This window comes from Molothrus ater, chromosome 4 (genome assembly GCF_012460135.2).
Source record: "Molothrus ater isolate BHLD 08-10-18 breed brown headed cowbird chromosome 4, BPBGC_Mater_1.1, whole genome shotgun sequence".
Classification (NCBI taxonomy): domain Eukaryota; kingdom Metazoa; phylum Chordata; class Aves; order Passeriformes; family Icteridae; genus Molothrus; species Molothrus ater.
This window is the reverse complement of record NC_050481.2, coordinates 33,758,700-33,778,818: the sequence shown is the minus strand read 5'-3', so window position 1 is coordinate 33,778,818 and position 20,119 is coordinate 33,758,700. Positions and strand designations below refer to the sequence as shown.

Sequence of the window (20,119 nt, the reverse complement as noted above, 5' to 3'; positions counted from 1 at the left end):
GGTCCAACTGAGTCCTGAAGAAAACAAGCCTGTAGTTTTCAAATGCAAGTTCCTGTGTTGAGAGGTCCAGCAGGCACATTTTTTTCCACAAAAAATAAATTTATAAAGCACAGCTTGCATAATTCTCTAGGGATTTGTTAAAGAAAGAAGATCAAAAGCAATGATGTGATTACACTGTACACTAAGGATGTACATAAAATAACCCAAAAAACTAAAATAGCAGTGGCTGTCAGAAAAACATGGATTCAACTAATTTTAAAAGGTCCAAAAAAACCCCATGCACGCTTCCCTAGATGCGTGTTTAAACTGCATTCTTTATTTCTAAACCTCTTGAAGAATAGAATATACATTATAACTTTGTAAGTCAATCCCATCGTGTTTTTAGCACTCTGCTTCAGCTTTCCAATAGCTGAGGAGACACCAAGCTTTAACAAATACCTTTACTGGAATACTTAAGCAAGTGGCTCCCAGTTGTGCATAATTTGCAGCAGTGTGAGCGGAGGCATAAGCCAGCAAGCTGAGAACAAATGAGGAGAATGATGTTCACAGGGAAAAGCTCTGAAAGCTCCTTCTGTTTTTAGGCTAATGCTTCAGTCAAATAAAGCAAAGTATAGCTGCAGCTGCAGGATGGGAGTGGAAGTTGACAAAGCAGAGGATAATGGCCATCTTTGAAATCTGATTAAAGAGGCTGCTTCCACCATGGAGAGTTCAGGCAGGCAGTGCAGATGGATTCAGCAAGGCTTAAGTACCAGTCCCTACTAAAAACTGAAGAGTACAGGGATTTACAGTTCTGTTCACCTCCCATAGTCAAATATATTTTCTTTTACTTCTTTTTAGAGGGAAGAGGAGAAATACTGAATTTCAACAGGGATACAGATAAAGTAAAAGCTCCTACAAAATACATACTGTAAAAGAATCTGAACTACTTCCACATCTCAAGAAATATTTGAGTCATTCTGCGTGTCATTAACACCCTACTTTTTGTTAGAAGCCTGATCTCATCTGCACTTTCACTGGATTGTCTGTTTTGACAGTTATACCAGATTGCATGTGAAGCAGCACTAAAATTCAGGTGTGTTCTTGAGTAAGCAAAACACTGTAAAAGTCGTGTAAGGAACATGTTGAGTAGATGAAGTGGTATTTGAAGTCTGAAGAGCAGCTGATATCACAGTACAAAGTAGATCTTTTAAGGGTTTAAGCCCTTCTGAAATAGTTCACTGTTATTTCCTGTACAACAGATAAACAGAGTAGATTCCAAAATATTAGACTACTACTTCTGTGGCTAGTGCAACTCAAGCAGCAGATTTTGAGATTCTAGCTTGTGATCAAGCTGCAGCCTGAGAATTCACTCATCCCAAAAGATGCTGCTACATTGATCAGATATGTATCCAAGTCCTTCAAAACAAAAACCAGCAGAATTTACATGTTGTTTCCATTTCTCACTGCTGCTTCTGTAAGTAGTTTAACAGATGGCATTGCTGCAAACCATCATAACAAATAATGCTTCTTCATTAAAGAGATGAAGAGTAAGACTCTGTATCCTACATGCTTTTATCTCAACTTGTGTTTAAAAGCATATGAAAAGTATAATACACACATCAAACCAAACCACGTTTATTTCATCAGTCACAAGTGCAAATATAGCAACAAGTCAGATCAGCAAATTACAACACAGAGAAGAATGTAATGTAAATGCTAAGTACACTGACAGACCAACTTCAAGAGAGCAGCAAAAAACAGTGTCTTCAAATAAAAATTTCTATTCTTTTTACCTGTAATCTAAATTAACATAATAAATCTAGATCAGGAATGTCTCTGATAACTCATGTTTAGCCAGGTATTCTGTTATTAGCAGTTCACATTATCCAGTGTGCAAAAGACCTGTCCAAGCTTCCTAGTAACAGACATTTTGGTTTTAAGCAATTTTTACCCAATATTTAAATAATACAGTGCTGATGCTAGTTAATAACTTCTGCTATTTGATATTATAAATTCAAGAATATATATTTAAAAAAACTAAGACCAACTTCAGTGTACGTACATAATTCTACCCAGATCCAAAAATGGGCAACATTATAGATAAAACTGATTTTTTTCTTGTCAAAAGAAAAAAGATAGACACAAATCGTCTCTGGTTTTTTCCATCATCTTTAAATCTGTAGTTAAAATATATGCAGTACTTATGTATAAAATAGAAAACATTCCCATTAGAAAGATACTGCAGTTCAATTAGCTGTTTTTCCCTACCTCATAGTAGCCAGGGAACAAGATTTATGCTAAACACCCAATCACTATTTTGCTTTACAGAAAAGCAAAAGTTGACTTTTACACTGGAAATTTAGTTAGCCTTCTTCTTTGTTAAGCATTGTTTCTTCTTCTCTTTTTCTTGATAGGCAATGAACTGAGAGTCTGTGCCAAAGAGTCTGTCCCACCACGTGAAGGTCGAGGCGTAGTTGCCAATGAAGTTCATGTGGTGGAAATCATGGAATCGGGCCCCGGCGTAGAAAGGCACCAAATGGAGAGGGTTCAGCGGCACGTCGTAGCCACTGCAGGGCAGGAAAAAAAGAAAAGCAACTAGGGTAAGGATTTTTCTGAGACATAAACTACAAAATATAGACATTAACTTGTCATTTTTATGAAAGAAATATATTTTATAGTATTCTTAAGTCCTAAGGTAATCACTGTGATACTGGCTTAACATGAAAAACGAGTTACCTCCACTCCTAGCCAAATGACTCTGTAAATTATCCCACAATGGCTTTGGCACTTGCTTTTTAGCTCAGTTTACTAGGCAATACAAAAAAAATTAAGCAGGTAACTTAAAAAAATCACAGTGGCTGCTTTCCTGCTGGCTTAGCAGTTTTAACTTAGAGTGACTTTAGGAAGGAGGAACAAGAAGTAACATTAAGTGCAAGCTATGGCCGTCAGCACAGCAGCTCATCAGAGAGCATCTCTAATCAACAATCATTGTATGCCTACTCTTATTTTCAGCTTACTGCAAGTTCTTCAAATATTTAAAATCCAAATATATGATTAAAGTAAGATTAAAAGCAGAACAGTGTGCTCTAGAGGGATTCCAACTCCTTTGCTTGGTAGGGCTGGAAAGCCTCTTACCACCACCTAGTGGGCAGAGTGCAAGGCAATTCATTATAAACCCCTCATGTGAAGAACAAGCTAAAATTATAACTGTAATAGGAAATTAATATTTTTTCTCAATGAGTTTATGGTATATCACAACATATACATTGGGAACTCTACAAGCAAAACATGACTAAACCTGGAATGCTTTATACCATGAATTTACTGGCAGCTTATGTTCCATTAAAACACCTGATACTCAACTTGCAATAAGACACTATGTGCTTCATAATATATTTACAAATACAAGGTCGAGTGTTAACACTATCATTTAAAAAATAAACTATTAGTGTCCACTGCCTCTTGAAAACAGGAAAGAAAATCTCATTCATGTGTAGATGAACTAAACTAAGCCTACTGGGATTTGCCCTAAGATTTTGGAACCAAATTTGTCAGTTCTACTACAGCAACAAGAAGTCTTGTCCTTTTTATTTACAATAAACAAACAAATAAACAAAATAAATGCATTTGTTTTAAAGAGAGTCACTGGTCACAGAACATGAAGTTTCTCTTGAGCAATAAAACAGCCTAACAAAATATTAAGCAGAAAGAACTCTTGGCTGGAATATGACCTTTGGTGATTGATTTTTGGTGTTCCAATATGCATAAGATCACTTGCACACCAAATAGCTGTAGCCAGACATCATAATCAGGTGCCTAGCTTCTCTAACCCTCTGAGATGCTCTAGCTGATAGTCTACACTCCTCTAATCAGCAAGATCTGCTGCTAACACTACCTCAGAACAGAAAAGAGTGGTAACTCCCCAGGTAGGCTCATTCTTTGTATGACACAGAAACATATTTTAGTGCAAAATCAAAAGTACATCTCAGTGACAGAGATAGGTGAGTTTGATGTAGGGACAAGAGCAAAAACAATTCTTAAGAAGCAATGAGCATCTCACCTGTGTACATCAATGGTTTCCATCAAGCGACAGATCACCCACGCCCACAGAAGAACCACATGGTTACAGAAAACAACAATTCCAATAAAAAAGCCAGCTCCAAGGATGAGTGTTTCCAGAGGATGTGCATATTCTGCTTGCATTCCAAATGGAGACTAGAAAGAGATAAGAGACAGGGAACAGTCACCATTTTCAGTTTTACATCCCAAATCAGAAGTACCATTTTGTAAGGCTCTCCCTTTCCCATTACCCCACAAGACTACAGCAGGACAAACGGAACAGTGTTGTGGGCAAAGGGAATGGTATGATTGAGCAAGGGCCATAACACACATATTTAGCTCCTCTTTGGAAAAACAGTATTCCAAGGTCATAAGGACTATCACTCTATTAGTGATTCAAAACACTTCACTACTAGTTGAAAAACTGAAAACTTTTGTTTACCCCAGGTCAAAGCATTATTTCAGGAATATTAAAAGTGTTTGGCAAACTCCTATCAGCTTTGCTATACATCCAATCTTGGAAGCAGAAGAAAGAAGGAAGCCAAAATATTCTCAGAAGCAGGACTCACTTAGGAATTTATTATCAAAATAAAAATGAAAAATCCCTCATCTTTGACTACTTTTTAAAATAAATTTGTACCCCTCAAATGTGATTTTGAGATTGATATAAAAGATATATATATATACACACACACACACACCAGTCATATCTATATTTGGTTTAGCAAAAAAAGACATTCTAAAGAGTTTTCAATCACAGAAAACCATACACAGAGAACAGTTTAAAAATTTTTAACCTAAGGCAGAAGATTATAAATAAGATCATCAGAAAAAAAATTAAATCCACTTTGTCTTAAGGGATACTTTAAAAACATCTCTTTTACTGTCAGGAAAAGTTTTTAGTTAAACAGCCATTAGGCTACAGATCACCTCTGTAAGAACTGCTAACCACTCTCAAGAATAATGGCCAAAAGCTGCTCCAGCTAGAGACTTGAGGGGCTGCCAAGTGCAAGAGGAAGAGAGCAGCTGCTGCTGCAGATGTCTGTACATATGCATGCATCAATCCATACCAGGCTCCTCTATTGCTGGCAGCATGCATAAAGCACCCATGACCCAGCAGCTTGCAGTTTCCTTTTGGCACAGCCTAGGTTATACACAGCAGCACAGACACACAGCACTGACTCCTGGGCTCCACAGGCAATGCCTCCTAAACACAGCAGCATCATTTACAAAGTGCAAGCACTGCTGCATCCCACCTGGCTCCACCAAGTGTGGTTCATTGCCTGGCGCTCAATGCCAGCTCCAACACCACTCACTGAATACAGAACCACCCAAAAAATGCATGCTCTTGATATATCTGTGCATTTGAATTGCACAATGGGCTATACTAATTCCAGAGGCCCTCATCCAGAGCTGTAATCCCTTCCTTGAACCAAGTACATGATGCACACACTGGGGTTGTGCAAGAGCTGCCTGTCTGATCACATTCTGGGCATTCATATGCTCTGGGCAACAGCCCGTGTGGTGGGGAACTGATGAACAACCAAATCCAGACATCTGCTGCTTCCCTTCCCCTAGCAATGAGACCTATATGTGCATTTTTAAAACTCCATTTCACCTTCAAACTTTAGCAAGAGTGTGATCTTTCATTTCACTGCAATGAAATCAAATTACAGGAGGTATTTTCAGAAACAAAATGGATGCCTGCTCTTGACAAAGTGCCCAAGAAAAGGCATCTAACCACACTGTCAAAGGAATGCAAAATTCTCAGGTCTTTCAAATAAGATGCCTAAGTAACTTCTATGAAACATATACTAAAAGCTATTATTAAAGAAAAAAATCAAGTAATACGTACAACAAACTCATGGTGAACCTTATGGATATACTTGTATATTCTCTTGTGATGCAGCAATCTATGCAGAAAATAGTGCCAGGCATCCTCAATCACTGCACATCCAAAACACTGGCCAACCAGAACATACCTTTAAAAAGGAGAAGATCTATTAGTTATAGGAAATACTAGCAGACATCTATTCCTGAAAGAGAATATAGTTTATATGCTAATAATGGTCAGGAATGTTTATACCTATTACTGACTGAATAGCAGTGCACTACTTTTTTAACATAAAAAATACTAATTACTTGGTAAAAAGGCTGTGGTGCTTATCAGCTCATCAGTTGATAGCTGAAATGAGTTAGCACACATTAACTCACTTCAGCTAGTGTTAACTCACAGTTAGTGTAACAAGCTGTCATTTCAATATTATAAACGCAGTCTACAGAGAACAACCACAGACTCTGCGAGACCTTGATAAAAAACTTAGAGCTGCATCAGCCATCTACACCAGAGAGCAAACAGCTCTCCAAGAAAAATGACCTTCTGTGATGAAAAACTACTGTTGCTGGGGTGGGGTGGGAGAGAAGGGGGCACTTAGAGCTAATCCAGCTTTGTTCAAAAGCCCACCAGTTCAGTGCAAGAAAAGAACACTGTGAAGGTGCTACATTCTCCTTTGAGGAACACTCTTCTGCTGTGATATAGAACAAGGTGGATGGTAAAGATACTTACCCCAGAAAGTCTAACATTTAACCCACCCTGCCAGGAATCTTGCTTTGCTTCCATAAAATCCTTCCTAATCCCCCTTCTCTCCCAAAGATTAGAACTGCTTGGGGCCACTTAAAAAATTTAGAAAATTCTAATTAGCTCTTACAGCAGCTAAGCAGCAAATGAAGGACGATTAACAAACACAGTTTACATTGCCAAAAAAATTATTTCCTATTAGAGTGACAACACTAATTGTTAAATATTCTGCCTCCAGCTGTAGGCAACTCAGCATCAGCATACCAGAAAAATCTACATACCATCTTGGCATCTCTTCCCACCCATATGGGATGTTAAAAAACTCTGTGAAGTAATAGGTACCACAAATCAGGGGCAGCTGAATGAAGAAGTGATTGAAGAGGAGGGTTTTGAAACATTTCCATTGTTTTTCCCATGTTTCTGGTTTATCCTAAAATGAAGCAAAAAAGAATTGATTGTGTTACATGTTTCTGTTGTACACAAGTGAAGTGCTCCAAAAATTCATTTGGAGTCAGTTTAATTTCACCTTGGAAGACAGATGCCTTCCAGTAATACAGATTAACTCAGGCAACACAAATAACATGGAATTGCATTCAGTTTTATCAATACCTCATTTTTCTAGGCTAGTGTTTTAAGATAAACTGTCTTGTCAGACACCTCCAAACTATTTTTGTTTTTTCAGTGTTTATAGTTAGCAGGAACATTTCATACTCAACAGTTTAACACAATCCAAGTTTTCTTTCCTTCTTCACACCACAGAATGCATTTCCATTGCTAAAATAATACAAAAGCTGAAGAGACAAGCTTTTGAAGAAATAATTGTCTAGAAAACATTCAGTTTTTGCAGGGAGACATTCTATCAATTACTGCAATAACTTCAGAAGCTGGTGTTATTAATTTCTAATTCAAATTCTAATGAACACGGGGAAACCAATTATCTTTATATACTGGATATGCCTCTGCCTCCAATTAGGAGTGTGTAATCCATCCAAGGCTTTCTTCATTGTAAAAATATTTCAAAATCCTTTCAAGAGCATGTGCATAGAGGTACTTTGAAGAAGAGCACTGGCATTAAAAAAAGCACATCATGTAATTATTTAATGTGCAACAGCAGATGCCAGAATTATATTCACCTTCCCTTGCTGATAGAAAAACTACATATATGAAACTTTAGTAACAGTAAGACTGACATACCCTTTCCTCTCTAACAACACCATGGGGGAAACCATAACCCTTCCTCAGGAGAAAAAAAACCTCCTTTTCCTCCCTAAAATCCACTTCTCTTTCTCTCCTCATACACAGAGTAATTTTATTTTGTTGTTTTCAGGATGTCCAAGTGACATATGAAATGGAACCATATACACTGATGATAATGTGATGATTATCACATTATAGGTGATAATATAATATCATGATGATATCACATTATACTGTGACTGCATGCTCTGCCTGAGAGGTCCAAAGACAAGTCAGTGTATGCTTCACAACTTTCTCTTACCTGTTGAATTTTATACTTTTGCATGTATGGTATAAACTGAAAGACAAATCCTGGTACACAGAGCAAAAAGTATGAAACTTCATGAACTATAAGTGATCCCCAGGTTGCAATCTGGAACTTTGTGTAGTTATCCAGCATGTAATTCCAGGCATTTTTAAATGGTTGCTGCAGGGGATTGTCAGGTAAGAAGGAGTCTATATATTCCACTGCCAGATAAGCAGAGTTCAAGATATTAACGCTGTCATTCATGGCCATGGTTCAATCTTAAAACATCACAATTACAGTTCTTCTGTAGTTTTCTGTAAGAAACCTGCAAATTTTGAGAAAAATACAATAAACAGAAGTTAATCTTCAGAGGAAAAAAAAAACATTACATGATAGAGTCATTACCTAGTCTTAAAGTAAAAGCTGAGAAAGGACAGGAAAGACAGATTCTCTTCATACAGAATAGCCTAAAAGAACAAAGCTTTAGATTGGTTTGAGAGGCAAGCCAATTTGAAAGGCAATCAGCTCCTAGGTTTTGAGATTATATCAAGGGAGCAAAAGGATAAAGAAATACTAATTACTAGCCAAATTTTTATTTCAATGCTTTTGCAGGATAATTGTATTCTGTACTAAAAGAGCAATGGGAAGGTTCGAAAAATATTTAGTTTTAATTTGTAATTAGCTGTGATCTCTTGATTATCTAGTCCCATTTTTCTCATGGCTGTGAACCAAAATCCCTGCAAATTACATCAACACTCCAGCTGGCTTGAGGCAATCCACCTTTCCCTCAGTAATGGACTTTTCCTCAAAGCTCCCAAAACCACAGAGGCTGCATTTCTGCAGGTGCCCTGAACTCATGCTATTTCCACAGACTAGACTCCTTTCTGGTTTGACATGGAAGGGACCTTTAAACATCATTTACAGCCAAACCCTCTTGGGATGGGCAGGGACATTTTTCAGGACATCAAATGGCTCAAAGCACCATCCCACCTGGCCTTCAAACACTTCCAGGGATAGGGCATACAGAACTTTTCTGCTCAGCCTGTTCCAGTGTCTTAGCACTATCATTGTAAAAAATATCATTCTTATGCCAAATCTAAACCTATCCATTTTTAGTTTAACAACACTACCCTGTGCTTTGTCACTGCAAGCCTCAGCAGAAAGCCCCCTATGCAACTCACAGGCCAGAGGACACTGGTCCATCCCGAGCTGGTACACCTAGGCTAAACCCACAGAATCACAAGGTTGGAAGAGACCTTCAAGATCTTCGAGTCCAACCCGTTCCCCAACACCTCAACTAAACCATGGCACCAAGTGCCACATCCAGTCTTTTTTTAAACACATCCAGGGATGGTGACTCCACCACCTCCCCAGGCAGACCATTCCAGTACTTTATTGCCCTTTCCATGGAAAACTTTTTCTTTATATCTAACCTATCTTTCCCTTGATGTAGCTTGAGACTGTGACTTCTCATTCTGTCAGTTGCTGCCTGGAGAAAGAGATCAACCCCACCTGACTAGAACTACCCTTCAGGAAGTTGTGGAGAGTGATAATGTCGCCTCTGGTTTAGCCTGGAGAAAACAACCCCAGCTCCCTCAGCCGTTCCTCAATCCGACACAAATCAGCTAATTGCAGGATGGAAAAGAGCTCTGAGATCCCATGACCCACCTGTAACCCCTGGCCCACCACCACCCTATCAACTAGACCACGGCACCAAGGAAGGACACATCCTGTCCTTCCTTTAGCACCTCCGGGGAGGGTGACTCCCTCACCTCCCTGGGCAGCCCATTCCAACGCGTCATTAACTCGCACATACTAACCAGCATACCAGGCCAGTATCCAACAACATCAGTTATCGTTTTTCTTCCTTAGCAACAGCATCGCGATGCTGCCGCTTCTTACTGACAGTAAAAGCATCGCAGTAGGCGCCGAGGCAGCGCACAGCCCGAGCTCCCGGGCGGACGGACGCGCAAGGTAACTTAACCACGGCCGCCACCCCCGAGCACGCCGCCGGGAAGCCGAGGAGCCAGCGCCCGGGCGGCACCGGGGCTCCTCCGTCCGGACACGTACCGGCACACGCCACCCACGCGCGGGGAACGCCGAGGAGACATGGGGACCCTGGGGGAGCCCGCACCCCGGCACCCGCAGCCCCGCACCCCGCGCCGGGCCGCGCCCCCCCTGGCCCCTCTCACCTGTCGGCAGCAGCGGCGGCGGCGGCGGCGGCGACGGCTCCGTATGCGCAACAACACCCGCCGGGCCGCCCGCGCCACCGCGCGCCGCCCATTGGCCGCCGCCGCGGCCCCGCCCCCCGCTACCCCATTGGCCGGCTGGCGGCAGCGGCGCAGGGTCAGGCGGGCGGAGGGCGGGGCCGCGGCGGCGGCTCCCGCGCGGCCATTGGCTGGAGGGGTGGAGTGAGGATAGTGAGACTCCGGGGCGCGGCCAATGGGGAGGGAGGACAGCAGGTGACGCGCACGACGCCATGGGGCGGGGCCCTCCCGGGCGCGGCAGCGGCTGCGGGATCGGCCCCGAGAGCGGCTCCGTGCAGCGGCCGGGACCGTGACCGGGACCCACCGCCTCCCGGCGTGCTCTCCTGCCGGAGCACCGCGGCTGCGGACGGACGCGGTGCCACCCCTGCTGGTGCCCGTTGCCTGCTCCCGCGTTAATGAATAGATGGAAGTGCCCAGGCGGCCGTGTCGTCATGGCAGCAGCGGCCCTAGCCGCGTTCCCGGGTTGGTGTCATGCGGGTGAAAGTGTACAATTCCGATACAACATTCCCGGGTGGTGTCATGCGGGTGAAAGTGTACAATTCCGATACAACATTCCCGGGTTGGTGTCATGCGGGTGAAAGTGTACAATTCCGATACAACATTCCCGGGTGGTGTCATGCGGGTGAAAGTGTACAATTCCGATACAACATTCCCGGGTGGTGTCACGCGGGTGAAAGTGTACAATTCCGATACAATGTGCCCGCTCACAGCCCCCGCCTCGCCCCAGCGTGCGTCACACCGCACACGGAATTTGGGCACTACGTGACTCCCAGCCCTGCCACCTGCAGTGTCCCAGCTCGGACGCTTTCATGGAAGCCTGCACTCATTCCTGCACTCATGGACAACCACAGCTTCCAGAAACTGACCTGTGGCAAAACAGCGATGTTCACATGACTGGCTTCTAAACCTTAATAATTCACAATTCAGTGGCATTCAGACCTTTAGAGCCCCAGCTTCTCTCCATTCCCTGCCACCCGACCCACTACCCCAGTTTATTTCACTGATTATTTGGTTTGAGACTTGTATTGAGAAACACAAGTTTTAAGCGACCTGTTGGCATTAGGAAACAATGTACAAACTTTTATTTGAAGAAAATGTCTCAAATATGACAGTAGCTTTGGTCATGTTAAAAGGAGGCCATCCAAGAACAAATAAAAATGTGCTGCTGTATAAGCATGGCCATATACAGTGTATTCAGATATTTGCTAATAGAAGCTGAGATTACACGCATAAAGAGGCCTTTGTACCATGCAAGTTCAACGCAATTGCATACATTCACTATAAATTTTCGGTTATTTTCATGCCAAATCACCTTTTGGATAGAAAGGTAAAAAAGAAGTAACATCTAAACGTGACCAAAATTGAACAGGAAAAAAAAAACCTTGTAAGTACAGACAACATTTTTATTAAAAAGATACTGAAATTACACCTGCTCAAGAAGTGTCAAACCGTCTCTGATCTCCTTCAGCGGGAATTAGTGTTAAGCATTGTTACATATCAAAAAATACATCTCTGTTTTACAACATAGTACTGACATATTCAAAGTACTGTGCCAAATTATAAATAGTAAAATCAGGTTTTGAAGAGTTTCAATAGAGAGCAACTTAGGCTCACACAAACATATGCACGTAGTATAGTTACGTAACAAAAGTTTTATAAAAGGAAACAAATGTACCCCATGCCAGTTTGAATTACTGAGGTGGGATTCAGTACCTACAATGAAGACTGACAGTTCATTTCCTTAAATATATTTATTAGTCTCTGGAAAAAATAAGACAAAAATTTACTTTCACCAGAATACACACCATTCTTCACTCACAATCCGTTTTTCAGTCATGACTGACAGAAGCCGGTCCTTTTGAAAGTGTTGGGTTTTTTCTGAAGACCTTGCAGTAAAAAAATTGGTCTACCAGACTTCAAAAGTTCAATCAGCTTCTGCTCAACTGCAGAATAATCCTACAAATTGCTTCTACCTAGAGTAATCTTCATCATCTGTCATCTGTAATTGTAGACAGTCACATCTTCCACTGTGACTCAAGATGCAGCTACAAGTAGAGAAGTGCTTAGATACTCAGTCACTTCAAATACACTTGTTGAAGACTGCTTCTAGTGCATAATCAAGTTGAAAATCCTTTTACTGATCATAATGGTTTGTCAATAACTGTAACACCTCGAGGGAGGGAGAGAAAAATGGATAAATCTTTAGGCAGTATTGTTTTTAAAATCAAGAAAAAATTAATATAATACATTGCAAATACCGTTTAACTGTGCAGCAGCAACAATGCACATATTTTTCCCTAATTTCTCTTTGACACAAAGCTCTCTGAATCAGTGCCAAGTTATGAAAGTTTCTGTGACTACTCAAATTTAATTTTGTTATCAGTGAAATACATCCTTAACATTCACTTAAATAACTCATTTAAAAAACTGCAGTTATTGAAGGAAAAGATTCCTGAAACAGCTCATTTTCTAAATATCAAATCCCAAAGAACTTTGAATTGGACCCCTTAGATTGAGACACATATTTCTTGTTAAAAAAACTAGTCATACCAGAATCATCTTTCTGACTCATCACGTATGAGCTAAATCCTTCTTGATTACACTTTAATCCTTTTTTCTTCCTTGTAGTGAGTAATTATTTGAAGTCATCTTTCAAAATGTACCATCAGATTCTTCCTGTCCATTTTTTTATCTTAGATTTTACCTTAGACAAGACTTTGTTTGGATGCTTTATCAAATGTTATACTTTAAAAAGTGCATTAACAATATCTATATGCCTTACCTGCATAGCTCCTTCCTGTACTCATACAAGATGACACAACTGTCCATTTATCAGTTGTTGGATTATAATACTCCACTGTTGATAAATTACAGGAACCGTCATCTCCTCCAACTACATACAAGAGACCATTTACAGCGCAAACACCTGAAAAAGGGCAGGAAACCAGAATGAAAATTAATAATTGACTTCTACACCCCCTCAAAAGCATGTTTTTTAATGAAAGCAGCAGAAATCCAGTTACATGCCATTCACAATTGACATTGGAACAATTTTAGTCATTGTTGCACATACCTGCATTCCTTCTGCACATGTTCATGTCTGCAACCTGCTTCCAGGTACTGGCAATGGGGTCAAACACTTCCACACTTTTTCTTACCAAAGGACCATCATGACCACCTACTGCATACAATAAATTGTTTAACACACCAACACCTGCAAACATATGAAAATACGCAGAATTAACCAGAGAATTATTTGAACGATACAAAGGAGAAACAACAAGTATGTCAGCTAACATAAATCCTTCGTTAAGTCAATGTTGGAAACTATTTCAGAAAACATTTGGGTCAGGATGCATTAAAGCAGAGAGACAGTAACTACAGCAAGACACTGATAAAATGCCTTGCATGCCCATCTACCATATTGCAGCATACAAAGACCAGAGCTGTTCTGCAACAGAAGATTTAGAAAATTTTGGATGAAAAATGACGTGCAGGAAAATGAGGCTTGTTGAAATTTAGGACTAACTAGAAGTGACAGTAAATGAGACAATGTGCTCAGCCAGGATAACAGAAATCTGACAGGATGATAAAGTGTAAGTGAACTTTTAGAAAGTAAAAGCTGCGCAGTACAGAGGATAAAAGCTGAATGGATAGACATTATACAATAGGGATGTTTCCACTGAAGTGTTGGAATACCTTGTAAACAGATAGAACAGAATTAAACAGTTAGCAGTGAGTACCTTCTCTGGGATTTGAAGAACACCAAGCTTCTTTCAACCAAGCTTCAGTTATCAAAATATCCAAAAGGATATTAAAGGGTGTCCTTTAATCCTAAGGTCTCCTTTACTTTACAACAAAAGTTTATCAAACTGTGAGCTTGGAATGAAGGCGTGAGTAAAGCTAGATCTATCTACCTGCTATTTGGGCTGCACATATTGAAAAAATGGAAATGGGGGAAGCAGAAAGAAAGGCCTGTTTATTTATTACTCCCTTTATAATGTATTATTAGAACCAAAACATAATAAATTCCAGAAACGTAGGGGTTTTTTTGTATTAAAATTTCTGAGTGATGGACCATAAAGACAACTAAAAAAGCACTTCTATGAAAGTATACTGGGAAATTTAATAAATGCCACATTTAAGACTATGAAACTCAAAGCAGAGATACAGATTTGCAAATATAGCTCATAAAGTATTCCATGGAACCACTTAAAATCTTTTTGAAGGGAAACAACGAATATGAATGCAAAAAATCAGGTAAGTCCCTCAAAGAAAAAAAATATTGGAAGTAGAAAAAAAAAAGGAGAATAAAAGGAAAAAAAGAAGAGAACCCCAAGACCTTAATAATGAGCTGAAATATCTTTAAAAACATATCACTAATTTTGTTTTTAAGAGCCATTTCTATATGTGAAGAGAAACTACTCCTGCTGAAATGACTAAATTTTCTTATTAAAGAGACTGATTTTAATAACTAAAAGAAGAGAGGAAGGAAACATGGAAGCTAATTGGTACTGTAAATCTGAAAAATAGCTTATTGATAGGACACTTTTAAATCATGCTATTTAGGGCTTTACCAGTGATATTCACCACTAGCATTTCCCCATATCCTTCCCAGTTAATTTAACTCCTCTTTTATTGCTATTATTTCTAGCTATCATGCCACAGTATAGTATGACAGCTTTTCTTTCTCCCACTCTGATCACACTTTATTAGAAAGTACAACATTCATCTTTTGTAGAATTAAACATTACAGAAGGAGAGCTAATATTTTCAGTTTAAATATGGGATGCGACATAAATCCCCCCACCCATGCCTTCAAAAGAGTTAGTGGCCTTCCTATTCAGTGTGTAGAGCTTTCCCTCTGCCACATTGCCACTTTTTTCTTTCATAGCTCCTTATTTTTAATAATGTCCTCCCTTCCTCCATGGTGCTTCATTTTCCCTTAATCCCACACCCAGTTTCCAGGTCCTACCTTATTTCTTGCTCCTTCCGTCTGTATCCTCTTGTTGCCGTCTTCTGAGTTCTCCTTTCTTTGTTATTTTTCTTTCCTGCCCATTTTCAGGACCCTGTCTTATATCTCTCAGCCCTCCCAAATGGCCTATATCTGGATCTGAAGTTCCTCCTCCCAATATGTTGCTGGAAACAGATCTGTCCCCGTATTGATCAACTGAGAAGTAGTGGGTACTAAAGAAGAGTAACTGAGGGTTAACCTCTGAAAAGTTGCTTTTGAGTGAAGCTGAAGCAGTAGGAACAGAAGAGATGAGCTTAAGTTCTTTGAGATGACCAGACATCCAAAAGTTGAATGCAGGAACAAAATTTTCTTTAGTTAGCCCCCATAACACCACCAGGACTGATTTCCAGTTGAAACAGTTCTGATGGGTTTGGCTATTTGGCCTCTACAGCCAAGCTCAATCAACAGTCACGATTTTCACATTACCACCCACTCCTCTGCCATGCAAAAATATAATTTTTTCATGTATTTAACAGAGTGGCACAGAAGAATGTTGATAATTTTACTCAATTATATGAAACTGGAATAACTGTCTACATTTAGTTTTCCTCTCCATTTTTTTTATCTGTGGACCAGGTAAAAGGCAGAAGAGAGTTGAATCAGCAACACAGGGACAAGGGAAGAGAGGAGAGGGGTAGGAAGATCCCAGTAGTTAGTATATTTAAGGAACTAAATTTCAGAGTTGTAGAAGAAATTCAACATTAAAAAAAATCTGAAAACATCTACTATATAAATAGGCTACATGCACAACAACAGTTTGCAAAAACAGAGTATCAAAAAATAAACCCCAAATGCTGAAGCAAAATGTGTGCGCAGGCAGACTGCAAAATGAAACTTTGTCACAACCCACCAACACTATTTGTCTTTAAAACTATTCTTGTCAGTTGCCCATTTTATATAAATATATTCCTCAAAACTTGCCAATATTAGACAGGAATATTTTCCAGTACCCTTACTGCAACTCTGTCCAGTTTTTAATCCAGAATTTACTTCCAAGAAGCACAGACTGAGTTACTAGAAGTTTCACAAGGCAACGGTGTTTTCTTGAGGTATAGTGTATCATGTTTCCTTCATTATCATCAAAGTTTTAGTTTAGAAATACAATTGAAATGTGACTTCTAGTAATAAGAGTTATCAGGTTGCTGATCTTGTAAGGATATGATGGAAGTATTACAGACTATCTTAATTTTAGTAACGAATTTAGTACTTTGATAGATTTCTTTTGAAATTATTTGAATTTAAGTTAAACATTATTACATTATTACATAGGTAAAAACTGTTCAGAGTTAACAAAGAATAATGGAAAGTAAGATGAGAAGTTGGGGTAATTATTAATCATATACTGAGCATACTAGAAGTCCATTCAGATTTATTTGTAGCAATATCTCTTCCCGTTATGAAGCACATTATTGCAATCACCAGTAGATACTTGAAGGGTGTTGCTAAAAACCACCATTAAGTACTTGGCAAAAAAAGTGACTTAACTACTAAAAAATAAATGTAGAAAATAATATCATGGAATTTGACTTGAAAAAGTCCATGGGAACGCATCTAGAGAAATAAAACAACTTCTGCGAGTTGAAAAAACCTGAAATACCAAAAGACAAATAGAGGACAGTGAACAGTAAATGAGATTCAAGTCCATAATATTAATAGATACTGAAAATGCTAAAGTCAATTTGGAGCTGTGGAAGCACCATTTCACTAAACAAAAGTGGAATACCATAGGCACTTTTAAAGATGTCTTTAAAGAGAATATACACACTCAGAATTGCAAGAAGGAAAAAAGAAATCCACAAAAAAAAAAAAAAAAAGAGAAGGGATTTTTAAGATTATAGAGAAATAAATGGATATACCTTGGCTAAATGATAAGGAAGGATAACATGTAGTAGGCTGTACATGTACAGGGGATGCAAACACCAGGTGATGAGAAGAATTACTGAAGGTGAAATAAAGGGTACATAAGTGGAAGTAATAGGATGAAACCATTAATACAAACTTAGGAATGAACAAGGACAAAATTTCCTGCAGTGAATCAGAATGCAGAACAAGTCCTCCAAAGAGGTGGAAACCTAGTCATAGTTCACACGTAAAGTCAACCTGAAAACACTGTTAGAATAATCAGCCCTAACTGGCAAAGAGATCCCTGTAGAAAAGACATTTTTTCATTCTTGCTGTATAGATTTTGATACTTAAGAATTGAGGTGACAGTGATTATTACAATCCATGAATATTAGTCTGTATGTTAAAAACCATCAGAAGTTGTGGGAAGAAGAGGAATATGAAAGTATGAAAAAAAAGAGGGATATTTACTCTTAACAGACTGAATATTACTCAGTGGAATAGTTGTGCTGTGCATCTAGAACTAGCACATTCCATTAGATTCAGACTTTAGCTTACCTTTCATGGTTTTAGATACATTTTAAACCCACGAATTTTCATCTTTGCAAGGACAGCTGATCCTTGTCCACTAACCTGCTCCGCTCCGCCTGGTGCTCATTTCTGCGACGTAGCTCCACTCGTTGGAATTGGCATCGTAGCATTCCACTGAACTAAGGCACTGCCGTGACGCTCCATCATAGCCACCAACAGCATACAGCTTCCCTGGGGGGACCAAAGGAGTCTGCCAGCTGCTAATGGACATGCCAGGACTGCCACACCACAAAGAGGAAGGCATTGCTCTCCAATTAGCTACTAATCAGCACCTGTCAATCACTTACTGAGATTCTACACTGTAAACACTTGAGGTTAGCATGCCACAGATCTTGTCGTTTTTAGGATGTAATAGGCACGCAGTATCTAACAACAATAATGCAAGTCAAAAGATTTTAAATTGCCTAGCTGAAATACAAAGGTAAGGTGTTTATTAGGTGTCGAATTGTAGCACACAATATGCGTGAACAGCAAATCTCAGAGTTTATTGATAACTCACACATATTTATATTGGTGTTAATGAAGTTTATACATATTGCAAAAGCTGAGCTCATTATTGGTTAAAGCACACTTAAATCAACTACACCTACTTCTATGCTCTAATGATTATTTTGTTTCTATGTTTACATTCTTGTAGCTATTCTACCTAGGCTATCTTCATTTTCTGGCAAAAGATTTTCTCTTCCATCTTCATGTTGCAGCAAAGGTCACCATGACTCTTGTCAGTGATTGGACACTGATTACTTAATCTCCAGCTAGTTTCTCCTATCTTTATCCAACGGTATCACATCAAAGTGGCCTTTCTCAGCTAGCCAATTATCCACAAAGCTCTCCACAATTAGGCATTGCTCAAAATCAAGCTATTTCAAGTATTTTTGATACTGGAAGCTCACAAATAGGCTTCCTAGGAATATCAGAAATTTAGAATGAAAATCACTCATACAGTCTGCATTTTCAGATTGGAAACAGCAGTTGTTCCTATGCAGTTAAAGCACACACCCACCCCTATAACTGTTTTAAGATCCAAGAGCCAGGCCAGGCCTCCATTGTGCAAGTGACATCTGGGCTATTCACTACAAAGCTGACTGAAAAGTCAGCAGTTTTCCCGACACTGCCCTTGGGATTGTCCCCAGCGTGCAGCCAGCAAGGTCAGCCACAGATAACAGAGCTGACAATACAGCAGTGCTGCATCACTAAAGACCAAATGATAAGGTCATCACGTCAGCTCTCCAGCTTCGCTGACATACATAACCTAGAGCTTAGCAAGGTTTTCCTCAGTTAGCCTCAGCCACAGCTGAAGCTCTGAAAAAAATTTAAAACTACTATGCTAAAAACTAGTGAAACCCAAGCAGAATGATTACATATTGTTCACACCATTTCAATTACAAGGTTGAGCAAAAACATAAATCTGAAGTATGTTTTCAGAAGTAAGAAAAACTAGTAGGGTAAATGATTGCCTTTCCCTCTGTTCTTTTTTATATCATTTGTCAACTTACCTCCAACAACACCTACACCAACACTACTTCTTCTTGTGTTCATTGGAGCTACATGAAACCACTCGTTAGTCTTTAAGTTGTAAACTTCGACTGATGACAAACCTATGAAGACAATATAACATTTTCTCTATAAATCTAGGTGCAACATACTGTCTAGTTTTCAGGAAACTCTTCATATCTGAAAACTCAAATTATTTCATTCTAAGGATTGTTAAATACTGAACAAAAAGCACAACCTTTTTGTCCTTTAGAAGGCAATTACAGTCAACCCAACTTTATGTCTGAAAATGGGCAAATTACTGAAAACTTCTGTGGAGCTGTGAAAACTTCTTCCTGGGTTTATTTCCTTTCTTTTTAATTAAGACACATGCTTTCTCCTACATATTCTTCTATAATAGTTATTAAGCAAAAAGATCACTTCTGCACTAATTGTTTAGTGCATCTAAGTAGAGAATGAACAGTGAATGTCTAAAGCCTTCTCACAGGTCAGAAAAAGCTGTTTATAATCTTATTTACACTACATGAAAATGCAGAAATCAATTTCCTATGCAAACAGGACTAATTTTTCTCTCGTATCTTCCACAAGTTAAGGACTCTGACTATAGAAGGAATACTGGAAAGGAACTTGCCAAAAGTTCACTAGTCTTTAAGCCTGAACACTTAGGAGCAAACAGTCCACTTTTCAGGTAGGGGGATGTGACCACTTAAGCACATTCCACACCACAAGATGCCAGGCTACCCTCATGCTTGGTTTCACCACAAGTACCAGCAAAAAGAGGCATTAAAATTTGAAACAATAATGTTAAGAGT

At 39.4% G+C, this 20,119-nt stretch overlaps 2 protein-coding genes across 5 annotated transcripts in view; both read right to left on the bottom strand.

Annotated features, from left to right (window-relative positions):
- Positions 1 to 1,598: 1,598 nt before the first annotated feature.
- On the bottom strand, positions 1,599 to 10,399 carry MSMO1 (methylsterol monooxygenase 1). The gene is made up of 6 exons (XM_036382082.1): positions 10,292 to 10,399; positions 8,115 to 8,424; positions 6,898 to 7,046; positions 5,894 to 6,020; positions 4,040 to 4,194; positions 1,599 to 2,546 (listed from the first exon to the last, which is right to left on the bottom strand). The coding sequence occupies exons 2-6, from the start codon at positions 8,367 to 8,369 to the stop codon at positions 2,339 to 2,341; spliced, it is 894 nt and encodes a 297-aa protein (XP_036237975.1). The 5' UTR covers positions 8,370 to 8,424; positions 10,292 to 10,399; the 3' UTR covers positions 1,599 to 2,338.
- A 1,020-nt stretch (positions 10,400 to 11,419) lies between these two features.
- The window catches only part of KLHL2 (kelch like family member 2), a 54,598-nt gene continuing 45,898 nt past the window's right edge, over positions 11,420 to 20,119 (bottom strand). For 3 of the 4 annotated variants that reach the window (XM_036381642.2, XM_036381641.2, XM_036381643.2), the window contains 5 exons: positions 19,310 to 19,411; positions 17,856 to 17,984; positions 13,440 to 13,580; positions 13,149 to 13,292; positions 11,420 to 12,536 (listed from right to left, as the gene is read on the bottom strand). In XM_036381642.2, coding sequence (XP_036237535.1) covers positions 12,508 to 12,536; positions 13,149 to 13,292; positions 13,440 to 13,580; positions 17,856 to 17,984; positions 19,310 to 19,411 — 545 coding nt within the window. In that variant the 3' untranslated portion in view covers positions 11,420 to 12,507. Of the gene's footprint in view, positions 12,537 to 13,148; positions 13,293 to 13,439; positions 13,581 to 14,334; positions 16,969 to 17,855; positions 17,985 to 19,309; positions 19,412 to 20,119 lie in introns of those variants that run through there. The other variant, XM_054514539.1, reaches the window with a different exon arrangement.